General features: G+C 39.0%; 1 protein-coding gene across 2 annotated transcripts; it reads left to right on the plus strand.

Annotated features, from left to right (window-relative positions):
• The first annotated feature begins 2,073 nt into the window (after positions 1 to 2,073).
• On the plus strand, positions 2,074 to 27,055 carry SLC23A1 (solute carrier family 23 member 1). Of its 2 annotated transcripts, XM_039367025.1 has the most exons (15): positions 2,074 to 2,223; positions 2,954 to 3,015; positions 4,275 to 4,397; positions 5,707 to 5,864; positions 6,313 to 6,401; positions 8,373 to 8,440; positions 10,550 to 10,731; positions 12,378 to 12,498; positions 13,165 to 13,321; positions 14,504 to 14,651; positions 16,955 to 17,060; positions 18,445 to 18,574; positions 19,036 to 19,179; positions 24,024 to 24,119; positions 25,053 to 27,055. In XM_039367025.1, exons 2-15 carry the CDS (start codon positions 2,980 to 2,982, stop codon positions 25,298 to 25,300), a joined length of 1,806 nt encoding a protein of 601 aa, XP_039222959.1. In that variant the 5' UTR covers positions 2,074 to 2,223; positions 2,954 to 2,979; the 3' UTR covers positions 25,301 to 27,055. The 2 variants fall into 2 exon arrangements, with proteins under 2 accessions (XP_039222959.1, XP_039222960.1); XM_039367026.1 differs by lacking the exons at positions 2,074 to 2,223; positions 2,954 to 3,015; positions 5,707 to 5,864 and having other exon boundaries at positions 4,304 to 4,397.

A 27,055-nucleotide genomic window follows, 5' to 3' on the forward strand; every position in this document is an offset into this window, starting at 1 on the left:
TTTTAGTATGGTGACCAAAATTGGTTGCAGTATTCCAGGTGTGGTCTCACTAGGGTTTTATAAAGCGATACTAATACTTTGTGTGATCTTGATTCTATGCCTCTGTTTATACAACTCAGGATTGTATAACTACTGCATACTGCTGGCTCATAGTCAAGTGATCTCACAATTACTGTTTTTGAGCCAGGTCTCACCTAGTCTGTACCTATTTATTTTTCCTGCCTAAATGTAAAACTTTGCTTTTCCTCACATTAAAATTCATTTTGTTGGATAGGGCCCATTGTTCAAATTTGTCAAGATCTTTTTGGATCCTGAGCTTGTCTTCTGGGGTGTTGGCTATTCCTGCCAGTTTAGTGTCATCTGCAAATTTGATGAGTTCCCCTTCTATTCCCTCATCTAAGTCATTTATGAAGATATTGAAGTCTACTGGGCCTAAGACAGAGCCTTGTAGTACCCCACTGCTTATTTCTCTCCATGTGGATGTAGTACCATTGAGGACTATTCACCGAGTAGGGTTCGTCAGTCAGCTACAGATCCATCTGGTGGTAGTGTTGTCTATCCCACCTTTTTCTAGCTTACTAAGCAGCAGGTTGTGGTCTACTTTGTCAAATGCCTTACTGAAATCTAAGTATACTATGTCCACAGCGTTTCACTGGTCTATTAATTTAATCACTTTATCTAAGAATGAAATAAGATTAGTTTGGCATGATCTGTTTTTGACAAACCCGTGCTGGCTACTGGTTATAACTTTATTTGCTCCTAATTGTTTGCAGATCTGTTTTTTGATTATCTTTTCCAGGATCTTCCTGGGTATTGATTCCCAGTACAGAGCTAGTTTACTTAATCAAGAAATTCCTTAACATGGAGAAATCAGATTTAGCCATAGTCAAAGATATACAAGTAACACAAATGCCCAACCTTTTTTGATGAATGTGTCAAGGTTTATGTAAGTTGTTAGTAGGTTACAGCTAATGAGGCAGAATCTTTTCTACACACTATGGAAGAGCAATGCCAAGAAATAAGAGTTTGAATCAGACATTTAAGTTCTCTGGTTTCATGGTAGAAGCCCCAGCATAACATTCGGAAAACATACCTTCTGCTAAGCTCAGACTGGATCCCTAAAACAAGGGGAAGGATGTTATTGGCTTTAAACTATTTCAAGGTTATTTCCGGATTTCAGGGTAGATCTCTGGTCTGGATTAGGCAATTTGGCCAAACGAGTATGGATTTGTCTAGATCAATATACAGAGTGAGATCAAGGTATGAATTATAAAGTGTAATTGTCTAAAACTTTACATATGGATTAGAGAGGGTTTAAACTATTCATCATCAGCAGAGAGATATTTTTTTTACAATTATTATTAAGCTATATACATTTCCAAATGGCAAAGCAATGTTATTTCTTCGTGTTGTTTGAAATAGCCATAGCACATCTACAACAAAACCATTCTGCAACTGTAAATACATAGACTCCTGTGTTGATTTCTACATCTTTATGTATGTATCTACCCTTTCTAGGAGCGACATATTTGTGAAGAAATATCACCAGGCCCACTGCCAAGGGTGGATGAAGATAAGGAATTCAGCAGTCATAGGGAGTAAGATGGCTGTGCCAACTGAAGAAAAATAGCTTCTTTAGAAATATATAACTGTGGCAGAATGCCTGCTCATTTGCCCACAGCCATAAAATGACTAAAATATACTTTCTTTGGAGCTTGGGAGAAAGTATCTTCTATCAAATGGGTGTGCAAATCAATTGCACTCTACATGACAATCTGTGTTTTGATCATTTCCATTTTCTCTTTTGAATTACCAGCCAATCCTGGTGACACAATTGTTTGAACTGCTACTTTTAAAACAGATTTTGCCCATATTCCACAATTCCTCCAGAACAGATATCTTATTCCTTTCTTTTGGAGAAAAAAACTACCATGACCATTTCACCATCCCACAATCACATGGAGATGTCTCTATGGCAAATACCTCCCCAGTCTGTAGTGGGTGGGGCTTTTCCACAGTACTGCAAGCCAATTATACTGGCTGGTCCTCTGCATACATATATCTTCTGCTGTTTAAGAAAGTAAAGCCACAGAGTTCATGAGTCACAATCTTGAAAGAAGAAAATTTCTTTTACATTGGAAATCTTCTCCAAGAAGTCTGGTTGCTAAAGAGAGACTGACAAGAAACATCACAGATTCAAGTGTGACAAATAAAAACAGAAAGGTAAGGTAAGGGCTGGTGCAGGTAGGTTGGTACACGTGATAAATTCTCTTAATGTTTAATTGGAAATAAACTTCACCAGTAAAACAAATAATGTCTTTTGACTTAATTTTGGTCAGAGCAAACTTTCAGTTCCTACATTGGTTTGCTTATAAGTGAAAACCGATTTGATTTATTTTGGTTCTGATTAAAATTAGTTTATGAAATTGTTGAATTATTATAATCATAATTATTAAAATTCAGAGGAGGTCATATTACACAATGGACGATGCGTCAATTGTTGATGAAAGTTAGAAAGGATTATCAGATGGGTGATGATGTGTTGGGAGATATAAGTTGACTCGCCACAGGTTATCTATTCTAAGATGACTGTGCTGAGATACTTTCTGAAATACAGATCCCTACAGGCTGCCCTATATGTATTGATTCCCTGGTCCTTACATACCACTGTTGCAGTTTTGTGTAAACATCAGTTAGCAAATTAGTTATCCTGCAACTCTGTTCCTACGTTTTTCCCACAAAGCTTTGGAAAAACTATCATTACTAAAAAGGAGGGACAATCAGTTTCACCCAGTAATAGTCTTATGAAAGTGTGAACTTTCAAGACCATATAATTTATTATATGACTCAACAGCCAATAGCTCCAGTTACAGATTGACAAGCTTTGGTATGTTGTCTAAAGTCCTTTCCAAGGTGATAAATATGCTTGTTACTACATTTTCTCCTCCTTTAGAAAGTCTGATTTTGCTTTGTACAAACATGGGAAGCAACTCTGAAGACCCTTCTCATTGTAAGGTAAATTTAAAGGATAACATTGTTCTTTCTCAAACATATTAAGCACCATTTAAAACAAAGAAGGTGATAGGCTATTTTTATTGACTGTTAACAGAGGAACAAACAGCAACAGACTGCCATAAAGCCATGCTTGACATATTTTCATAGGCATTTCCGTATAGTGTTAATCTATCTGCATATAAAGATATATAGACAATTTGACATTATGTAATTTCTAATGTCACTTTTTCTAGCTGGATAAATTATTTCTCAGTATGTTTGGTGTCATTTAAATGCATGGATTATTCGCAGATTGATTGGGCAGATACCAAATTCATTGCAGAATCCAGGATAGTTGTTTGTACATAGTATACCTAATTGCGATCTTGGAAGAGTAAATTGGAGATATCTAGCTCTGTACTCATACTTCTTTACGTGAAATGCTTAGAGGAATCCGTGAGGAATGACTCAAAGTTGTTGTGTGTTGAAGTTGAATTTCATGTTCATAGTGGATTCTTTAGTTGTTGTGTAGCACTAGAATTTAGATCACAGAGGATGTAATTCTTGAATGTTCAGCAAGTCTCCCTGTATTTATTTTTCTATTGGTTTTATATTGTGGATGTGGCTTGATCTTATTGTTTATTTCCTTATTTATTAGATTTTTACTGCCTTTATTTTTGTCAACTAATGGTGGTGTTCATACTCAGTGCTCATTCCTCCCATTTTCCACAACAGCCCTTAGAGATGGGTTGGGCTGAGAGAGAATGACTGGCCCAAAGTCACCCAGCCAGCTTTCATGCCTAAGGCAGGACTAGAACTCACACGTTTCTGATTTCTAGCCAAGGTTTTTAGCTACTAAGCCAAACAGGCTCTATGGTCTTCTGCAATGGACAACTGGATGGAATTATTTATAAGAATTTGGGATTTCTCGCATAAACTCTGGAAGTTGTAGTAAAAAAATATACCATCACCAAAAATATTAAAGTTCATGGTTGGATAAGGCAGAACACAATTCTAAATGCAGCATGATTAATACAGCCAGTTTTGCTGCCCACATCTGCCTCCCAGATCCTGTTTGCATCTCTCATAAGTTCTCCTTTCAGTTACGATGGAGGCAATCCTCAGAAATCCCAGCCAACTCTAAAAGCTGTAAAACTGGTTTTTTTTTAATATGTTCAGCATATTCCAGGTTGAGGAAAGCCATTTTTGAGAATTTAGGAGTTCCTCCATGACTACACTCTACAGAATCTGACTGTGGTCATACTCTCTTTCATTTTCAGCAAAAAGCAGCAAATGGGAATTATGTTGCTCCACCAGTCTCCGAGGAGCAGAAGAATTTTGATATGCTCTATACAATCGAAGATGCGCCTCCATGGTATCTTTGCATCCTCCTGGGATTTCAGGTATAATAAACTGGGTTAGCTCCTTCCAGGCTCTTTTGCTGTTCTCCCTGGCTTGTTTAAATTAACAAATATTTGGCATGGTGATTGTTTCTCCGCCCACAATAACAAACTGATTCTTTACAAGTATTTAGATGTTACTATGTGTGTTCCTTCATTAATGGTGCTATTGTTGAAAAGGTACAAGACGTACCTTGACTATGAATCTTATACTGAATGGTGATTGCATCTTACTTCTATTGTTCTTTTATCTCTGCAATATTAGCTTGTATAGAACTTTGCACCCCAATCACATCTTGGGACTATGCTTCCGTACGTTTATTTCAGATGCATTTTTTAAAAAATTGAAAAATTTATAGTGAGAAGGAAAATATGCTGTGTCACTCTTACAAAGCTACCAAGACTAGGATCTCATCTGTTGGCTCAGTGCTAATAATGGATCTATAACAACAATGAACCCAACTTTGTGTGCCCCATTCTCTACATAGGACAGGGGATTCCTGGTGGTCTGTGTCCCAAATAAGTCATGTATAATTAGAGAGGAGGGGGAGGGAAACACTGAACTAAGCATGGTGTGATATTTGTGTTGCTTGCAGATGGTGGCAGTTGATATGCAGAGTCCAGCTTTTGTTTAATCTGAATCAGGATCAATCAAAACATTTCATTTTCGGTTTTGATTTTGCTGAAGAGTAGCTGACCTGAAACACTGATTAATTGTTCTAATTTCTCCTTCGTTCTAGGTTGGTTCATTCCTTGATTAGTTTCCATCCATTGCTTCTTGTCCTGTTTTCAGGTGCTTTGGGGAATAGGTTGACCTCCTCTTCTTTGTGGCAGCCCCTTAGATATTGGAACACTGCTATCATGCCATTTTATTACAATAGGAGCAAAAAGTGACTGTTGGAAAGGCATTTGGGCATTAAAAAAAAACATTCTTGCCTCTTTTAGTTTTTTTAAAAAAAGATTTCAACAAAGCTCAGAATATGCCAAACATGATTAATCCTCTGTTTTTGCATGTCATTGCCCCCATTTTGCCTACACTCTTACAGCCCTGGCCACTGAATTCACAGATTAAAGAAAGGTCACAGAACTCTCAGGAAATGTCTTTGACTACTATTTTACAGGGAGAGGATAAGCCCTATTTGGAGAAATTACGATCTGTATTAGAACAACAGGTCATGGCTTCAGTTGTAAGAATTTTAGCATTTCTACATAACCAATAAATCCCAAAGTGGTGATGTCTGTATGTCAGTTTGGAGACATCATCTAATCTTATGCTCATTTGACACATCCTCCACCCTAATCTTTCTTCCAGCACTACTTGACGTGTTTCAGTGGCACCATCGCTGTTCCCTTCCTTCTGGCAGAATCTCTCTGTGTAGGGAAGGACCAGTACACCATCAGTCAACTGATTGGCACCATCTTCAGTTGTGTGGGGATCACCACCCTCATCCAAAGCATTGTGGGCATTAGGTATGCTTCAACTGGCTTGATCCTTGGTGAATGTAACAGAGAAGACTGCAGTGAGAGGGCAGCTGTTAAGATATTTAAATTTAGTAGCTGGAATAGTGGGGTTGTACAATGAGCCAGAACATGCAGTTATAATTGATTGGTTGGAGAGTGCTGGCTCCTGCGTGAGGCAATCTGTGCTGTGATTGGTTGCTGCGGGTGTGGAGAGGGAGTTTCCCTTTTTTCCCGCCTTTTTTTTCTGTGTGCCCTGTTTGCTCTGTGATTTACCTCATGATGCCCCCATTTGCCTGACCACCTTGTTTGCTGTAAATATAGATGTAAAATATATTTATTTATATAAAACTACAAGTTCATGTCAGCCTGACTTCATTTGGACACCTGCTGCGCAATTCCCTGACAGCAGCACTGAATCCATGCACTGTTGTTTCCCCTCCCCCCTTCTGTAAGGCAGGCTTCCTCTGTTTCAAGCCAGTGCCCTGGCATTCCTGGTTCCTGCCAAATCCATCTTGGCCCTGGAAAAATGGAAATGTCCTCCAGAAGGTAACTGAAACTTGGATAGCCTATAAATTGAGAGGAGCTAAAACAGAAATATCTTCAGAAGCCTTTCACTGAGTGAAGGAAATCAGTAGTTTTTCAAATGGTCATACAGATAGTCCTTGACTTACAAATATTTGTTTAGTGACCATTCAAAGTTACAATGGCACTGAAAAAAAGTGACTTATGGCTGTTTTTCACATGATCGTTGCATGGTTACATGATCAAAGTTGTCCCGTGGCAACTAGTTTATATTTATAATGGTCGCAGTGTCCCAGGTGATCACTTTTTGTGACCTTCTGACAAGCAAAGTCAATGGGGAAGCCTGCTTCACTTAATAACCATGTCAAAAAAAGTCATAAAGTGGGGCAAAACTCATTTAACAACTGTCTTGCCTAGCAACAGAAATTTTGGGCTCAATTGTGGTCATAAGTCAAGGGCTAACTGTATACAGTATGTGATGTGATGTGATGTGACTATAAACAAGAACTATATATGGTATCCTCTGTGATACCATGCCTTGCAGTAAGAGGACTTAACAGTCGCCTGATTATGAAAAATTCTTGATTTTTTTTGTATTTGTTTTGAAGTAGCATCCCAGAAGTAAACTTGATAGTTCTTTCAATTTTGATGTGCAGAAATCTTTGTTGCCCCAAAAGATTAAATCAAAAAAGTATAGGGAAAAAATGGATATTTAAAAGAAAACAGCACTAGGAGTATTAAATGTGTGCTATAGGAATGAGGAAGTTGTCACACTGTTAGGACATAATGTGACATAAAACTATCTGCTTTAACTTTCCAGATGAAGATAAAGTTCAGGATAGAAACTTTGCTGAGATTGAGGTGTACAGCATCCTCTTTTGCATTGATTGGGTGAATTTAGGCTCCAAAAATTGCTGAAAGCCAACAGGTTTATTTATAGAATTATATATAGGTCCCAGGCAGACCTCTGACAACTCACTTTTTCTAATGTCATACAGTAGTAGACCAGTGTTTCTCAGTCTTGGGAACTTTAAGATATGTGGACTCCTAGAATTTCCCAGCCAGATGTCCATGTATCTTAATGTTGTCAAGGCTGAGAAACACTGTAGTAGACAAATTGGTTGCCTTCCAGATTTTCTAATTAGAATTCCTAGAATTCTTTACCCTTGACTTTGGAAAGATAGCATGTAGGAGGTCTACAAAAGTTCAAAATACATACATTCAAAACCATCTTGGGGTCTGGATACAGACTTTTGGGGTTAAGTAATATTATGTAGAGTCTAAAAAGTAAGTAATTAGAAAGACATTAAGGGCATACAACCAAAGACATTAAGGACATACAATAAGAAAAAGCAATGCAGCTAGATTTAGTTCATACAAATCATTCACAAGCTTTCCATAGCTTTCTGTCTGTAGAATCCAACCTTGCATCCACCATGGTCGCACACTTTCCTATATTACTTTTCTCTTTTTTTAATTGTCATAAACTCCATTCAACAAAGACATTCTCTGTCTTCTTCTTCTCAGCCCATTCATTCAGTCTTACTTTATAAGTTAGGGTTGGAATTTGGTCCGTTCATAGCATTTCATTTACCCTAATCCCTCTGCTTTCCATTCAGTTTGCATTCAATTATCAGCCTCTTCATCTTGACCCAAGCTTTTCCTGTTTTACTATGCTTACTTCTTAAGGACCCTGTCCTCATTGCATTAAATTGATTTTGTTTCTCGTGGCATACCCGACTATCATTTCTATCTAACAAAATCAGGAGAAGCACACATTTATACACAACTTTTAAAAATGTTTATTCCTCAACACATACTACCTACCACCATAACATCAATAAATTGAATAGAGGGAGAAGAAATATATTGGCCCACGTTCACTATATGTCTGGGATTCAGGCTGTTCTGAAATAGATTTACCTTCCTCCGGAAAGAGAAAGTGTATTGTCTAATTGTGCACTTTAACCCTAATTTCTTGCTTAATTCATGCAGACCAAATCTACGGCAACTGGACATTACCACTAAACACTTCTCACATATGGCAACCAAGAATGAGAGAAGTAAGTTTGATCCCAGCCTTCCCAGGTGTACAACTAGCCACATTTTTCAGGATATCAATCATCAGTGGGAAATAGTGAACAGGAGGAACTCTTTATAGCCTTCAGAGGTTTTTTTTATGGCTGGAAACCCCCACATCTTCTGTTTATAAGTATAGTGTCAGGGTTCTGACAGATGTTACTCTTCAAAGAACTTCGAGGCATTGTTTACCTTAAGGAGTCTTTATTCAAATAACATGGCATCAGCACGTACATGGTCGAAGCCAAAATCTGAATTCTTCTGTTCTTGCTTTGACATACAGTCACCAGATGTTCTTTATTTTAAGGGACAAACCTTCAATCCCGAAAGCTGTCCTTTAGATTTATTTGATTTAGTTATTTATTTTCCTGGTTTTGCTCTTGAATTTTCCCTTGTAATACAAAGTTATAAACAAAAACATTTTACCGTACTTTCTGGCATATAAGACGATTTTCGCAAGCGTTAAACTCAGTGCCGAAGTCGGGGGTCGTCTTATACGCCGAGTCATCTTATATGCTGGAATATACGGTAATCCTTATGAACCTCTTTTAGATTTGCCTCTTTTTCAGGTTTGTCTTTTATTTATTCCAAGAAAATAGGATCATTGCACTTATAAGTAATTTTCCATACCCATCCAGGAAAGCAAGTATCAGATTTTAACTTTTTCTATTTCTTCTTTGTTAGCTAGATTGTATGTTAAGCAAGATGAAGCCATTAAAATGTACTATTTACTAAGACTTCAAATATGTCCCAAAGGTGCTTTTTGAAAAGGCAAGTGGACTTTGTTTTTCCTTGAAGACCTTTCGCTTCTCATTCAGGAAGCTTTTTCAGTTCTGATTGAACTGAAATCAGAATTGAAGAAGCTTCATGAATGAGAAGCGAAATGTTTTCAAGGAAAAACAAAGTTCAGTTGCCTTTTGAAAAAGCACCTCTGGGACAACCATGACCTGGACGACTGAGAATCTCCATAGAGAAGATTTCAAATAATTGCTTGAACTGTGTCCTACTATGAGATGTTGAGCTTTATTTAGTATGTTTTGGGGAGGAACTAAGGTATACAAGGTTAGGGTTAGGGTTAGGATTTAAGGTTAGGTGACCAAGAAGTTTCCTGGAAGTTTCTATTTTGCTTGGATTTTTTTTTTTTTTTGGCAGTGCAGGAACAGGGAGGAAACTTTGTTGGAAGGGACCAATACAAGTGTCAGGGAACTCCTATGTACCTCTCATCAAAATACCTTTCATGGCTGTCAGAGTGGATGAAGCTTAACATTTGGATTCTTTACAATCGGTGGGAGAAGTTAATTTGATTTTAAACAGATGCTTTGACTACTTTGAGGCATCCATTCATTCTTTAAATCCCCAAACCCTGATTCTCCAGGTTTAGAGTGCAACCCTTAAGGTGCTATGCACCTTATAGTTTTACATTTATTGCTCAAAGCTGGTTGGCAAGTAACTATACTGGGAGACTGCAGGACTCAGATATGGAGGCTCAGCTGGGAGGATTTATGTATCGTAAGTTCAGGATTTGCTATGCTAGGGATTAAGGTTGCAGTGAATAAGGGCAGGTTAGAACCCAATTTGTACAAAAATGTGTCTTTTATAAAGGGTTATAACCCAACCCAAACCAGCTGGGCACATAAATGTGAAAGACCAAGAAAGTTACATACATCTTTGCAAGAAAGCAAGCATTTTGTCCTAAACTATAGTTGCCAGCTATGCATTTCTCAAGCAGTGACAATGAAGAATATCATAAAATGCATGCATTCTTCTAAACATTTCTGTCTTTTTTAAAAGTAAGATGTTCATCTTACCATGGGGGTAGAGGAAGAGGATAACCAAGTGACTGTATTGGCTTCCTTAGTCTGTTAGCTCAGGTGCTGACAGTTTATAGCCAATACTGAAACATCTGTTTTCTCTTCCCACTTAGAGGTCTTCCTCTCTAAGGCTTCAGGAAATCAAGTCAATCTATGAAATGTCTAATCTCTTTAGATAGAGAACTACCCTTCCTAAATTAGGATTATTACAAATAATCTGAGGGAAGTATTTGCAATGCATCTTTGCCAATATAATTAATCCTTTTCCTGTTTCTATTCTAGATTCAAGGAGCTATCATCATTTCCAGCCTGGTGGAAGTGGCAATTGGATTGGTGGGCATTCCTGGGGCCTTACTCGGCTACATTGGGCCCCTGACAGTTACACCCACTGTCTCCTTAATAGGTCTCTCCGTCTTCCAAGCAGCAGGGGATAGAGCTGGATCACACTGGGGCATTGCCACATTGTAGGTGCTCCTTTTTCAGTACAGCAGATTTTCAGACTGATGCAAGAGTGGAGCAAAGCCTGTAGAGTTGCAGAACTACTGTAGTATCTCAGAGGAGTGAACTGCAGAGATACAAACTGGCCCGTTGGCCAGATGCTCTCTCATCTCCTCACTCAACTGCCAGACCAAGCCAAGTGAAGCAAAGAGTGAAGTTCTGGATGGTTGGCTACCAGTGGCTCAAATCTTCAGAAAGACTGTGCTTGTGTACACTTACGGGTGTAAGTGTGCATGATAAGTAGAATAGGACAGTGGCATGGTGAGAACATTATAAATCTCTTGATCTCTATTCCTAAGGGGTTTGTAGCTCTGCAGTTCTGCTATATGGTATGACCAAAGAAAGACCATATAATTTTACAAGTGATGGAATAAACCACATATGAGTGTTGGCGGCTGAAGTATCATAATTCACAGTTTGAAGGGTCATGAATTTACAAAGTGGATGTTATGAGCCTTTCAGTCACCACACTCATTCTATGTGATTCTCACTGGCTTCAGGGAAGTTTGTTTTAGGGACCTAAATTGGAACCTTGCATTTTATACTCATCCATTGGCTCACTGTGGTTCTGTCACTCTAGACAGGCAAGGGAGCAAGGGCTGAAAGAATATGTTGTGGAAAGAAGCACTGAACTTTTCTTGGTGAGACTGTTGACAATTATCTGAGCTCAGTTCAAGTACAACCGATACATTTTTCATATATTTGCTCTGACCTCAGCAGGTCTCAGCTGAATGCTGCTGGACTTGGAGTCTCCAGGCAACAATACTCCAAGTCTGGTGACAGCCTTGCCCATGGATGCTGAGTGATGAGTGATGAGCACAGTCAGAAGATGAAAGCAGATTCTAAACCAGCCATCCAAAACCCTGGCTGTGCTGAACCTCAACTCTCATGATTCTCAGCTAGTATGCCTGTTAGCCAAGATTAGATTCACCTATGGAAAAGGTCATCTAGTCATTAGATGCAAATTCAGAAAGAAGTTATGTTAAGGTTTACACACTGTCTCAGTTTTAGGACTTGGTGGTGGGAGGGAATGAAGTACTTTTGTGAAATTATTCAGCATAAATCAGAAAATCAGATCAAATGCTCTCTGAAGAGGTTAACCTAGGGTAGGGGTAGGCATCCTTGGCTCTTTTATGACTTGTGGACTTCAATTCCCAGAATTTCTGAGCCAGCATGACTGGCTCAGGAATTCTGGGAGTTGAAGTCCACGAGTCATAAAAGAGCCAAGGTTGCCTACCCCTGATCTAGGCCATATGAGGGCCAGTTCATGCGACAGACTGCTGATCCAACTGGTGGTTTATTAAAATTGCAGAACTGCCTTTTTTTTAAAAAAAATCTGAATGCCCTCCAAATCATTTTGGACAACAACTCCCAAGAGTTTTAAAAAGCATAGCTGCTGTTCTGCTATCCAGAATTTGGAGAGTTGTAGCCTAATATAACTTGTGTATCAGATTTGTGTAAGGAAATGCCTAGATAATGGTAAATTCATGATAAATAACTCCCTAGATATAATCCAATAAATCCAATTTGAAATCATATGAATAGATCCCAGGATTTCTGCATCAAATTGCTCCTAATCTGTTCACTCATGTCTTTTCTCTCCTTTGTACAGGTCTATTTTTTTAATTGTTCTATTTGCTCAATACCTACGAAATGTTTCCTTTCTCCTTCCTGGTTATAAATATGGGAAAGGCTGCATTTTGATCCGGATACAGATCTTCAAGATGTTTCCAGTAAGGAGATTGTCATTTGTTCATCATTTTGGTGTGGGTACATTTTGTGTGGCCCTCACAATTTGGTCAGAATTTGCTGATTTTTATCCTGCCATGTCTCCCAGCTGCATCAGTTAGCATGAAACAGCTTATTCTTTACCTGCACAGAGGGTTACTTTGAGAAAGAGTAAATAATCCATTCACATGTGTACTCTCTCTTATCCATGATGAAAGGTCAATGGACACAGAAACTTCCCATGCACCAAGAAGGCAAAATGGGACAAAGGAGAGATTAGAAGTAAATTAAAACTAAAAATAACAAGGAGAGGGGGATTTTAAAAGCTTTTGCAAATCAGTTGTATACATTTGTTTGATTTTGGTTGAAATACTCAAATCTGCATACTTGAATATTTGAAATTTTCAATCTGCAATTCTAGACAATGCTGCAGGAATAAAGCTTCCCTAGCTCTATGAGATTTATTTGCAGTAAATACTCCCAGGACTGGATTACAGGTGGTCCACAGACATCTTGAAAGTGAAAACTAGGCAGAGCAGCACAGAGTAGCTGGACAATAGTTTAGACCTGTGCTCTTTTCCTACAGCTGCTTCCTGTCTTCCGACTTTCTTTCAGTGTGGATGTATAGCTGGGAGATTATGACCTTCTACCTTTCTGTATCTCCTCTTCAGATCATACTAGCCATTTTGGTGGTCTGGCTGCTTTGTTACATTCTGACAGTGACAGATGTGTTTCCTCGGGATGCCAATGCCTATGGATTCAAGGCCAGAACAGATGCTAGAGGAGAAATCATGTCCATAGCACCTTGGTTCCGCTTTCCCTACCCCTGTGAGTTGGCCTCACAGCTCTCTTCGCCTCACATCAGTCTTGGGAGGGGGCAATGTAATATGCATCCACATGACATGCTAAGCCCCACAAGATTGCACTGGCAACAGGTCTGATGCCCTCGTATCTCCGATCCCACCTTACCTGTTATTCTTTCTCTTTTATTTGCCTGTTTCATGAGAATGGGCAAGATCGTCCTTCTTTTATCCCATTCTGCTCCTACATGCTCCATTTCCATGGAAAAGATCTCCCTCCCCTGGGCTGATATGAGTTTGACTTTGAACGCTGTGTGTGAACTCAATCACGTGCAAACCATACTTTATGGCTTGGTGTGGGAGCATGAACACAGCCAGCTGCGGCTTATTCAGCCAGTGATGGAACTGCTGCCTTTGGTGTGCTAAGGCCTTTTCTGCAACAAGGCCCTTCTAGGAACAGGCTGAATGCCAGACTACATTCTCCTGAGAGAGCCTTATGTCCCAAAACCTCCATCACCACCTGCATCCCAAGACTTGAATTACACATGGGAGTTGGTGGCCTGGAGGAAAAAAAAAGGGGGGGGGGTTTCTCTCATCTCTTCTACCCTTCAATGCTCCCATTTGCCTTCCAAAATGACAGTTGGCAAACCATGTATCTACATTTTTACCTCCACTCCTTTGCTCTTTACATTCCATCCTAACATGGATGCTAGGAGAAAAATAAATAAATAAATTTGGAGATTTTAAAAAAACATCCCCCCCAAAGCCATTTCTTTCAGCTGGAACTCAGCAGCTTTAAGAAGTGTGGACTGGAACTGAATTCCACAGGCTGGGAGTTGCAGTCCACACATCATAAAGCTGCTGAAGTTGAGAAACACTGAGCCAGAAAGTCACAAAAATCTTAGGGTGGAACCCCAAGGTAGAACCCCAAGAGCGCTTAGGGTAGAACCCCAAAATGTTCTACCGTTACCCCTTGTACTCTGGGAATGTTTCAGACTGTGCTTCACCCTGCAGGCAGTTTTAAGTATGGCTTAATTTGTCAGAGAATTCATACGGGCTGGTGTGAACGTGTGATTGAAAGAGGCACACTCAAAGACAGAAGAATCTGGGCATCATGATTTTTATTCATTGGACTTCAGTCTTTGCTCCTCCTGAAGAAAGCAACATTTTACAGCCCAGCTGATATTTGTTGTGTTGTCTGTTTTCCCAGGTCAGTGGGGGATCCCCACCGTGACTGCGGCTGCTGTGCTGGGAATGTTCAGTGCTACGTTATCTGGCATCATTGAGTCCATTGGAGATTATTATGCCTGTGCCCGACTTGCAGGCGCTCCCCCGCCACCTGTGCATGCCATCAATAGGTAGGGTGCATCCAGCTTAGAGGGAGTCTATATTTTTTAAAAAATGTCTGTTCTGTTTTTCACTGATAAAGGTAATATTTTAAGCACATTTTTATGAAAGCGGCGGGGGATGATACTTCAGTAGCTAAAGGTTCTTAGAAAAAATGGTTTCTCATTTTGTGATGACAAAGGTTAGAAGGGGGGGAAATGTCAATTTTTGGTACACTTCAAATGCTGATTTCTGTACACATTTAAGATTTTCGAGATTTTTTTTTTTGGCTATGGCAGCACACTGCCTCATTAACATATTCATGAGACCTTCCCTTTATCATACCCTGCCCAATCCAGGGAGATCCCTGTACAACGTTTTCTTGACTGTGGAAAATGTGGGTCATGTTACCACCATCATTCCAAGGTATAGAATTTCCACCATGTTTGCCTCTGGATCGATCTTTGGGTGACATTTTAGGGGATTTAATTCTTGCAGTGCCTCATCTCTTCCCATTTCTCGTGCACAGTTCATTCTGACATTCACACTGTATCCCACAATGTGGGATAGGACAGCTTTGCTGGCTGGCTCATTTTACTGATTAAAGTTTGAGACCTACTCAGCATCAGTGTGTGTGGTACGGATAAGCCTTGAAACCCTTTAATAGCAACCGCTTCCTGGCATTTTCTCAGGCTGCTTTATATATTGTATTACATAACAACTTCACTTAGTCTCTGAATTAATTTGTTTTCTTAGTACGCCGACTACTTGAACTGTAAACATTTAAGCAGGCTGGGTTTACAGGATTTACTAAGTCAGCCATCAAAACAAACAATTTCCCCACTTTGCTGCTAGACTAGAATAAAAGGGCTTACAATATTGTGCAAATACAGCTGTGAGGCTTGCAACTGACCTGGTCAAGGTTGTCATGTGAGCATAACCACCAGCACAGACCAGTAGGTCAAAGCGGCTGTTCCTTGGAACAGCTTCAAGAGACCATATTTGTTTCACTGCCGAAAGCAAAATACGGTTAACTGCTCCCTTCTTAAGAAAGAGGCCATCAATACTTGAAGTCTAACTTTAGATTTAAAATGTGTCTCATGGGTTTCTTTTGAAAATCTTTCAGGGAGTCAAGAGGCAACGTGTACATTAGTCTCGCCTATACCACACATCACCTCAGGCTGCTTCACAGATTGGCTGGAAAGTTTTAACTTAAGCTTTCCTCTAGGTACAGTGTTTCCCAAACTTGACAATTTTAAGGCATGTGGACTTCAACTCCCAGAATTCCACAGCCAGCAATGCTGGCTGTGGAATTCTGGGAGTTGAAGTCCACATGCCTTAAAATTGTCAAGTTTGGGAAACACTGCTCTAGGACCAACCCAGTGAGGCCTTTTTCTTTTTAAAGTGCACACACACAAGGTGGTGCCCTTACATCCAAAACTGAGAACGCTCAAAACTGTGGGTGTATGAAACTCCAATGGATTTTTTTGTGGCATGAGCAGAGGGGGAATATTGCCCCAGGAAGACTGAGCCATCAGGCCAAAAGAATTTAGGAATATATCTAGTCAGGGAACCTATTATCTCCGTGAGTACCTGTCGGTGGGCAGTAAGTCTGTATGGTTCTGTGGGCTCGACTCCTCTGATATTTCCAGTAACTCATGATGTGGCAGCTACCTACATATGACATCCCCAAGAGCTATAACCAGCAGGAGGAAGTATCACAAATGTTATATTGGGTGGGGCAAGACAGGATTTGCTCATTTATTTATTTATGAGTCTTATATACCGCTTTAAGTGCAAGCACTCTCTAAGCGGTGTACACCAGTAAGCAATGTATATATATATTTACATTGCCCCCAACAATCTGGGTCCTCATTTTACCTACCCCGGAAGGATGGAAGGCTGAGTCAACCCTGAGCCGGTGAGATTTGAACCGCTGACCTGCTGAACACAGTCAGCTAAAGTGGCCTGCAGTACTGCACTCTAACTGCTGCGCCACCTCGGCTCTTACATCTAATTTATTTATTTTTTAAATAAATAAATAAATTAGATGGCTTTGGCCTGCCAAGGTCAGGGAATAGGATGAACTATGGTGCTGATGGGAATGCGAAGCGCCACAAATCACCAGACAGCCATATCTGCGTACGATGGACCGTCATCTACTTGTTAATTCTAATTTTTGGAAGTTATTCCTTTAAACTATTTGACAAGATTTTCATATAATTTGCTGAGTATCCATCAGCTGAAATGCATCACCCTAACATTGCTAGGAGAGAGACCAGGAACACCTAACACCACCCTGAAGACCCTTCTTCTTCTTCTTCTTTCTTCTCAGAGGCATTTTTACAGAGGGAATCTGTTGCATCATTGCTGGGTTGCTAGGCACTGGCAACGGTTCTACTTCCTCCAGCCCCAACATTGGAGTCTTGGGCATCACCAAGGTATCACCCTTCACTGTTCGATAACATCTTCTGCTTCTAGGCTTTTGATGGATATGCCTGCTTCTTCTTGCATGCTGGGAGAAGCACAAAGCTTCAGTTTATGTGCAAAATCTGCCACTGAGATATAGACAGTATTTTGGCATCACAAGATAATTTCAAAGGATGAATTCTGAGTCATTTGTAAACAAGTTCCCTTATGCCAAACTGTCATTTTAGATTCCCGAGAGACGTTTTTGCTCCAGCATTAAGGTAGTCTAGCCCATTTTTGTTGCTGTGTTGTTCACATCATGGGCCCTGTTAAGTATGCAGAATTGTGGCCACCTTTGCAGAAGTTAAATTATAGTATTGTTTTCTAAAAATGAAAGAACTTCAGGTTCAGGCAGACTATTCAGCTAACCTGAAAAACATCTAGTCAGATTGGTAGTAACTTTCCAGGGTTTGGATTAGGCAGAGAGACTCACCTTCTTGATCCTCTTAACTGGGGAACAGTTAGGCCTCTGGAAGGACCATCGTTTCTCACCAACTGAGCAGGTTTGCACTGCTTCAGTCCAAGTGCACAACCTGTAATTTGAATGGGAAGATTTCCTCTGAGACGTGTCACCATTCTGCTTGGCTTGCAGCCGGATTGACCAGAGACAGCAGCTGTGACAATCGTCACTCTAAACAAATGGGTTTGCTGTTCTTATTTTGCTCTGAAAGCATTCTGGAAACCCTACTGAAAAAAAATTAAAGCTTAAATGTGCCAGATGTTATCAAAGACAAAATTAATCTGTCCTTTGCGGCTCAGCGTGTACCTGCAAGCATCACCCAGACTTGAGTAGAGGCAGCAGAAAATGTAACAGCAGAAGAAGCATATACAGATTAATAATAATAACTCAGTGCATACAATGGCCAACACAAATTAGATAACCTTTATTGTCATTTTTTCCTGTGGGCACAATGGCACACATTAAAAATGAAATTTAGTTGCTTCCTCTCAAAGTGTACACATACACAACACACATTTAAAACATACTATATACAACATATGTATAGACCTACATCCTTACACAAAAGTAACATATAAATATTAATCAGCTAAAGAACTGGCAGTTGTGATTTCATATTGTGTACAGATAATAATACTGAACATCTGGCTGACTGTGCAACAAACCATCATAATTTACTTTACTTTACTTTGAACTTTACTTGAAACAACTTACATCTTCCAACAATATCTGTAACATCATCAAACATCTACATCTGCCTATCTCAGGTCCTTGGTAAGGACTCGATAGGGGGACAAAAATGCCAGATCCAGTCTGAATATCTGGCTGCGTGACAAAGTGTAATAATTAATAATGAATATATGCTAATTATTTGTACTACTGCTTTTCCTCCACAGGTGGGCAGCAGGAAAGTGGTACAGTATGGTGCAGGAATCATGCTTATTTTAGGAACCATTGGCAAATTTACTGCTCTGTTTGCCTCCCTCCCTGATCCCATCCTTGGAGGGATGTTCTGTACTTTGTTTGGTAAGTCATTTGTAGAAATAGCTGTGTCAATGACACAGTAACTTACTGATTGAGGGACAAGGTTGAAATGAATTGTTTACTTTTAAAAATGAGATTTTTGTAATTCCATGCAGCAACAGAAACTGTGGGTTATCTTCTACATCCCCTGTTGCTTTCCAGTTCTAAATATTTGCTTCTCATAAAACATCCTGATGCTATTTGTTACAGTGTAACGCACTGTCTCCACACAACAGCTTTAATTTGCACTTCTAGGATAGCCTTTTCTTTATATTATGTTCAGATTTCAGCCCAGGGATCCTTCTGCTGAAACCATATCCAGGAAAAATCAGTAGACTGAAATAGTTTCTATGGTCTTTTGTTGCCACCTGATTTTTAGTTTGGGGCTTAACTACCTTTCTCAAGCATCCTCTATTTATTTGTTTAGGCATGCATTTATTTATTTTTTTCCTTCCTTTCTGCAGGTATGATCACTGCAGTAGGCCTCTCCAATCTGCAGTTTGTGGACATGAATTCCTCCCGCAATCTTTTTATCCTGGGTTTTGCAATGTTTTTTGGTCTTACCCTTCCAAACTATCTAGATTCACGTCCGAATGTTATCAACACAGGTACTGAAAAATCATTCAGTCTTTACCTAGGGAGATATGAAAACTATGCCAGACTCTTTGAGGTTAGAAGTTTTCCCCACTTCTTGAGCAACTCTGAATTTTTTTCCCATTCTTCTGAACCAATGATCTGGGAGGGGTTATGTTTGTTGGTTGTGTGTGGCATTTCCTAGTTGCCATCTCACAACATATCCTTGTCAGCATCCTGGACTGAGCAGAGAGAGAGAGAGAAGGAGGGAGGAAAACCCACCACGTTTTAAGAAGGACAGTAAAAGAATCATCAAATTGGTGAGGGGGTCATTTAGTGAATGTTATGAAAAACAATAGCAATAATTTAGGCTGGAAAACATATTAAGGAAGGAAGATATTAAATATTTGAAGAGTTGTCATCCAGTGCAGTGGCCCCCAACCTTTTGGGCACCAGAGAGGAGTTTCGTGGAGAGAGGTGTTGTTTCATGTCCTGCCTGCATCCCACAGATGAGGTTTCACTTGTTTGGGCGGACCGGTTTCTGGCATGCCGCGGACCGGTGCTGGTCCATGGACCGGGGGTTGGCGATCCCTGATCCAAAGCACACTGAAGAATACAGGACAGGTGGAAATGTCGAGGATTCTGATGAAACATCTTCCAATGCAAATAAGATGTTCTTTTAGGCAGAGGTTTGTCCTCCAAACGTGCTACTTGGCTCCTCGGTTGGTCTTGTGACTGACTGAATCACAAAACTAGTTGAATCACACTAGTTGAATTGCAAGACCAACTGAACAACCAGAATCTATATAAAACGAACAGGACACTTCACCCAGTGGTGGGATTCATCCGGTTCACACCACTTCGGCAGAACCGGCAGCTAATTTTTTGTTGCCCAGGCCCAGAATGGACTTCCGGAAGTGGCGTCCACACAGAGAACCGGTTGTTTACATATTTGAATCCCATCACTGACTTCACCCCAAAATTCCCTGCTGAAGATATTATCTAGTTTGGTAATGAAACATCTGGGAGCCAAGTAGCAAGGCTCGGAGGACAAACCTCTGCCTAAATCTACAACCAGAGCTACGAATATTCTCTACAAGATTTTTTTTCCAGCAGCATTTAAACCCTTCGAGTAATCTACTATGTAGAACTGTAGATCATCCATTGGATAGTGGCCTAAGAGATTAGAATGAGTGCCCTCTAGTCTTGAAGTTGATCAGGCTTCTCTAAGTGACTTGATTGATTTTCAGCTGATTTTGGAGGAAGTCTCTGTGAGAGCTTCACTAACTCTCCATGAGATAATAAACTGAAATCCCTTAAAATTACAATCCTTTTAAAGTTCTGCCACACTTCCTCCCCTTGCCCCCACCCCCAAATGGACTTAGTGTAAAAACAATGTGATTCAAGGCACATGAATCTGAGGCCTCCTCAGTATATATCCGAATACTGCATGCATCTGGGAGTTGATGGGATATGGGCAAAAGTATGTTTGCTTTCAAGAAACTCTAGATTACACATCCTGGATTGTGCAGAATAATATGAGCATGCTTGGGTTAAAATTAGGGTTTGGTTATGCTTGTGGCATAATGCCCCAAAGTATCAAATCCTATTGGTCCTGTCCTTAATGTTAGCAGGGAATACTGCATATGGCACTTATCCTGGTGACTTATCCTGGACTTTCTTTATCTTACTAAAGGTGTTATATGAAAGCCTGGGTTGACCAAGCCATGAGGGGGCTGACAAGGAGAGTACTATATCAATAGGATCATCTGAAAATGACCATAGTATATAGAATAGATAATTGAGACTTGGCATGCAAGAGGAATAAAAATGAAAAATAAAAGAAGAATAGATGTATGCCTATGAACTAAAAGAAAAAGGAAAGATAGATTTGAATGAAAGTAACCTGATTTTGTGGAGTAGAGTTGATAAATATATGCAAGGGACTAAGGTTTAATTATGCTGAGATAGTTTGTGTGAGGCTGTTGACGTGTAAAGGAAAGTAGGAAGCCATTGATTGATGATAGTTGCGTTCTTCATTCCACCAAATGGTGGAGAGAAAAAAATCCAGTAAAGTTTTTAGAAAAATTATGTATTTCTGAAGAAATTATTATTCTCAGATGATATAAATCAAGGGTGTCAAACTGCCGGCCCATGGGCCGGATGCGTCATCCGGAAGCCGTGCCCACCCCATTGCCGGCAATGGCAAAACTGTCCTGATACGTCTCGCGACGTCACGTGACGTCATGAGTTTGACATGTCTGATATAAATGAATGGATGGAAATAAGATGATAGAATGCAGAAAAGGTAATTGGGCCATTAGGAATCTCAGGGATAATAACAACAATGACTGCTTGGAAATAGGTCTTCTAAATACATGGTTTAAGGATAAATCTTTTCATATGTAGATATGGTCAAGGAATCATGCCAGTGATGAAACTGAAGAGAATGTGAATGGATTCTCTTGGATTAATTTTCAACAGAACGAATGGAGAATAAACGGGAGGAAAAAGAATGTGGAACTTGCTTGGAATAGAGGGAAAAGAAATGCCCCAGAAATGTATAAGTTATGCTAATAGCAACATAAAAGGGACGTGGATAGAATAAAGCAGGGGTGTCAAACAGCCGGTTGCATCATACAGAGGCCGCGGCCACCCCAGCTCTGGCAATGTAAAAAAACTCACGATACGTCGTGACACATCATGTGATGAGGCGAGTTGGACACCATTGGAATAAAATGAAATATGCTATGATGAAAAAAAAACACTAAATATAAAATAACCATTGTTGTAAAAATCAGAATAAATGTATATATAGAGAAAAAGACAATAGAGAGAAAAGAATGCAGAAGCAGAGAAATATTTTGATGGGGAAATACTGTATAGATGAAAAGGGCTAACCCAGGGGTAGGCAACTTTGGCTCTTTTATGACTCGTGAATTTCAACTCCCAGCATGGCTGGCTCAGGAATTTTGGGAATTGAAACCCACGAGTCATAAAAGAGCCAAGGTTGCCTACCCCTGGTCTAGACAAAGAGCTTCCTGCCTGAAATCTGAGTTTTATTTTTTGAGATGGCCACTCTCATTACAAATTCCACATTTATTGTGGATTGGCATTCTTTCTGTGTGGTAGCAACAGTAGGAAATCTTGATTTTATTTATTAATTTATTGTAGCTTATCTAAGTGGAATCAGTTCTGACAATAATCCAGCACTGGGTCCACATGCAAAATAGAAAGCCAGTAAGATCATGGTCTGGAGTTTCTTCTTTGCTTACTTGGATAAGCCAACAGCTGGCTTGTCCAGGGTGGCTATGACTTATGATGGAGCTCTGATTTGTGTGTGTATATACAGTATAGCTCCACAGTATAGCTCCACAGTATAGCCAGAATCCTGTTAATTGCCAGTTTTTCTAGACAAAATTTTGAGTTCTGACAGTGATCCAACTTTGTGTGCATAAATGAGTCAATTATTTGGTTCAGATATGATCCTGCTGTGTGATCCTACTCATCCTAACTCTAACCCCAGGGGATCACAACTTAGTTTGAAAATCTCAGCCCTATATAAAAAGAAAGTAAGAGTCAGTGCAAAAACTACCATTTATTCCATGTATCCTGGAAACTGTTTGCCAGAATTCAGATCAAAAAGATGCAAAAGGTGATAACCTGCATAATTTGAAAAATACAAAATAGACTATTCTAATGCTATGCAGAGGATATGCAGATCAGATTTTTACTCTTCAGCAAGTTATAGAGACCAAAAAGTGTGAGAAAGTTTGCTGATTTAGAGAAAATATGTGACAAAGTGAGTAAGCTTGAGTTATACAATCTGTGCATGCATGAACTCTGAGAAGGATGGAAGGTAAGAATGTGTGCTTTCTTTGGTTGTTAATGTGTTGATAAATCTACAAGGGATACTTGAGATGGTAGTAGAGGTGGATGAATTTGGAATATAAGCCTAAGTAGATTTGTTTTTATGCAGCAAAGACTCCAAGGCAGAAAGAATTTGATTAAGAAGCCAAATGATTTCCTGTGAATCTTAGATTTTATGATGTTGTGAGGAATTAAAAACCAAGGTAACTGTGTTTGAGTGAAAGTGAGGTAAATAATTACAAGTTATGCCTATACATGATAAAAAGTGACATATAATTAATGTGTGTCCTGGTGGAATAAGATGGAAAAACAGATGGATAGATTTAAGATATGTAAATGCTGGTTGAAAGGTAGCAGGTAGCATATGCTGTTGTGAGGAATATAAATGTCACAAGAAGTGATAATGACTACGTACAACAGCTCTGCTCACTTTATTATATTGAAGTGAGAGTTGAGTAGGTTGGATGAACATAAAAGCTATGTGCAATTGGAATGTAGTAAAATGAGAGAATGGGTACTAAATGCAACCATGAATGACAATTATATTAGAATTATGTGGTGGTGGTTTGGTTATATAAAGTGCATGAATGAGGATCAAATTAAAGTGTGAATGAGTCAGGAGGAAAGGGAATTCCCAGAAAGTCATAGTTGGATGAAATTGATGGAATCATCAAAGAGACATGAGAGGTGTTAAAAAACAAAAGTCAGAGTATGTATGAGGTGATATGCTGTATAGACATGGTGGAAGCATGGAGTGGTTTACAAGGAGAGAAAGATATAAAGAGATGTAAGGAATGGTGTTTGGCTAAATCAGATTTAGCTATATTTCTCTTCCTTTTTCTGTCACTTATATCTTGCATTCCTACTTTTTTTCTATGCTTTATATAGTGTTTCCTACTCTAAAAGGGAATACAATGAGATATTATAATCAAGATAAATTTGAGAAATGCAGAAGTATATCAAGCTTATTTTGATCATATTTTGGACTATAAATTATTACTGTTTGTAGGCATTGCTGAAGTGGACCAGATATTAAGAGTACTCTTGACTACAGAAATGTTTGTTGGGGGCAGCATTGCATTTATATTGGACAACACTGTTCCAGGTAACAACCTTTTCATTATATTATTTGGATGTGTTTAGCCTGTATTTCAAAAGATTAGATTTAAGGAACCCCCAAATTCATCCAAAATAATATACACTTTTATCACTTTGAGCTACCTGTGATCATTTGGTGCTTCCTGGTTACTGCATTAGCGCTATTACACTAGATAGAACCTCATACATAGCAGTGGCATAAATTTCAGAATTAGATGTACAAATATTGTATTTACAACCATTTCTTTTTCATATCTGCTTTCCCAAATATATTAGGAGACAGATGACTCCCAACATTTTAATCTCCTATCGTAATACTGTAGCCTGACAGTTTTTGTAAAGGCAGATGTAGTGAATATTATCTTAAAAAATTGATTCTTGTAGTCCTGTCTCATAACATTTGCCTTTTAATATTGTAACTACCTTGTGGCATCATAAAAGGCTAACGAATTTATTATGGCAAGGATTTTCAAGAACCAGTTGCCTCTCAAGTCTATCAAAATATGCCACAATAAATATGCTAAATGTTAAGGGGCAGGAAGTTGTTTTTGTGGCACCATAACTATTGCCCCAGAATTTATGGTAGGGATTTCCCACCTTTCACCTGGTTCTCCACTGGGTAACAAAATCATATTGAAAACAAATGTGTTTTCTACCAGGATTTTAATATTTTTCAAAATGTAGTATTCAATTGATTCATTTATGGGATGAGATGCAAAAAGCAGATGCTTCTTTTAACACTGTTTGAGCCATCACAAGCAAATCTAGCATGCATTTCCCATTAAGTTTATTATTTCAGCTTTTATGTTCCTTGAATCTCATGGCATAACTCTCTACTTCGTTAATATATTATTAGCACAGCTTTCTTTTGTGAAGAATTGGATCATTGGAACATTTTTTCCACAACCACCTGATTTATAATACACATGTTCTTTTCTAGGGACTCAAGAGGAACGTGGCTTAGTACAGTGGAAGGCTGGAGCACATGCCAACAGTGATGAATCTGCAAAACTGAAAAGTTACGATTTTCCATTTGGGATGGGTGTAATTAAAAGGACTCACTGGTTAAAGTATGTACCAGTGTGCCCTGTTTTCAAAGGTTTTAAGTCAAGAACAAAGAAAGATCCCACTCTATCAGAACAAGTAGAGAATACAGTGGATGCACCAGAGATGTGTACCAAGGTTTGAAGGGGTTGTCCATAGTATAATAAAAAGTTAACAACAGAGACTGAAGAAAGGTTTAGGTGTATTTAAAATATTCCAGTGAAAATGTCTCAGATCAGTCAAGATCAATGAGTGAATCACATCAGAGGACATTTGTGTGGCTATTCAAGAACTTTTATTTTTATATATATTCTCTTAAAAATGTGATTTAAGAGTTCACATAAGCATTGTCAAAACACACTCACTCAGAGACAATAATTTCATTCATTTTCATTTGCAAATATCTAGTATGAGTTTAGAAGGAAAAGAGGTACTTGTACTTGTATATGTACCTAATGCTGGAAGACATCTATTCTAAGACTCTGAGATCTGGGCCACAAAATCCAGCAGATGATAAAAAGATACACAAAATAATCTTTGTTCCCATCCAGATTTTAATAGCCCATATCTGATCATGTGTCATCCAGGGTCAAGCTATTGTAGTCAATCCCAATTATGTGACATTTGTTCATACTTACATGCAAGTAAAACCTTGGTTTTTACTGACCAGGGTTTTTTTTGGGAGGTGGGGGGGGGTGAGGGGACAACAATGTCCATAAAAGTGAAATATCTGTAACATTCAATCTGATATATTTATGTCATTGGTTATTTCTGTCAATTTCTGTCAACTGTGTAATGAAGCAAAATATGTCAATTGTTGGCAATGTGCCATAAACAACAGATTTTTCCTACTATTTGAGGTAATATCTGAACTAAAATATTATCCGTAATTCAGAATCAAAAATTGAGGTTTAGCAGTCACTTGTTTCGCTTTGGTAAATCAGGCACTTTTATTAAAATAGTAATAGGTGGTAGATAATCTGATGAACACTCTTATCAAGATTTTCTTCACAAGTATAGGAATTAGATGTAATTCCAAGAATCAAATTCTGTTTTTATATACACATATATGAAATGGTGCAAATATCCAAGATCCATTCATCTTTTTACAATTATCATCCTTTTACAATTATTAACATGTTTGTCTTATAGAGACAACCAGTAAAGGCTGAAACCTAAAATGAAATTTTAGCAAATCTGAACTGAGTAATTTAGCAGTAGAAAAAGGAAATTGGAAACTTGCCCTTCCAAGTGTTGCCAGATTAAACTTTTAGCATCTTTATCCATTAACATGGTGGTAAGGTAGCTTGCGTTGAGATTCAGTGACATGTGGAGAGGCCCAAACCCCCATGCCATACCTATTCAGGTATTTTCTTGTATACTTCTCAAGTATGTACTAAAAATAAATAAACAATACAGCTACAGTCCATTCAGAAGGTATTCAGACCCCCTTCACTTTTGTCAATTTTGTTATGCGGCAACCTGATTCTACAGTTGTTGAAATAGATTTTTTTCCTCATTAATCTGCACTTAGTACCCCATAATGACAAAGTCAAAAGAGAATTTTAGAATTGTCCATAAATTTATTAAAAAGAATGTCCTGGAGTGGCCCAGCCAGAGCCTTGACTTGAACCCTGTTGAACATCTCTGGAGGGACCTGAAAATGGCTGTCACCAACGGTCACCATCCAGCCTGATCTTGAGAGGATTTGCAAGGAAGAACGGCACAAAATCCCCCAATCCAGGTGTGCAAAGCTTGCTGCGTCATACCAAAAAAAAGACCTGAGGCTGTAATTGCTGCCAAAGATGCTTTAACAAAGCACTGAGTGAAAGGCCTGAATACTTATGCCAATGTGATATTTCAGTTTTTTTCTTTTTAATAAACTTACAGACTTTCCTA

This window comes from Crotalus tigris, unplaced genomic scaffold, assembly GCF_016545835.1.
Source record: "Crotalus tigris isolate CLP2741 ecotype Arizona unplaced genomic scaffold, ASM1654583v1 scf7180000020523.1239640, whole genome shotgun sequence".
NCBI classification, from domain to species: domain Eukaryota; kingdom Metazoa; phylum Chordata; class Lepidosauria; order Squamata; family Viperidae; genus Crotalus; species Crotalus tigris.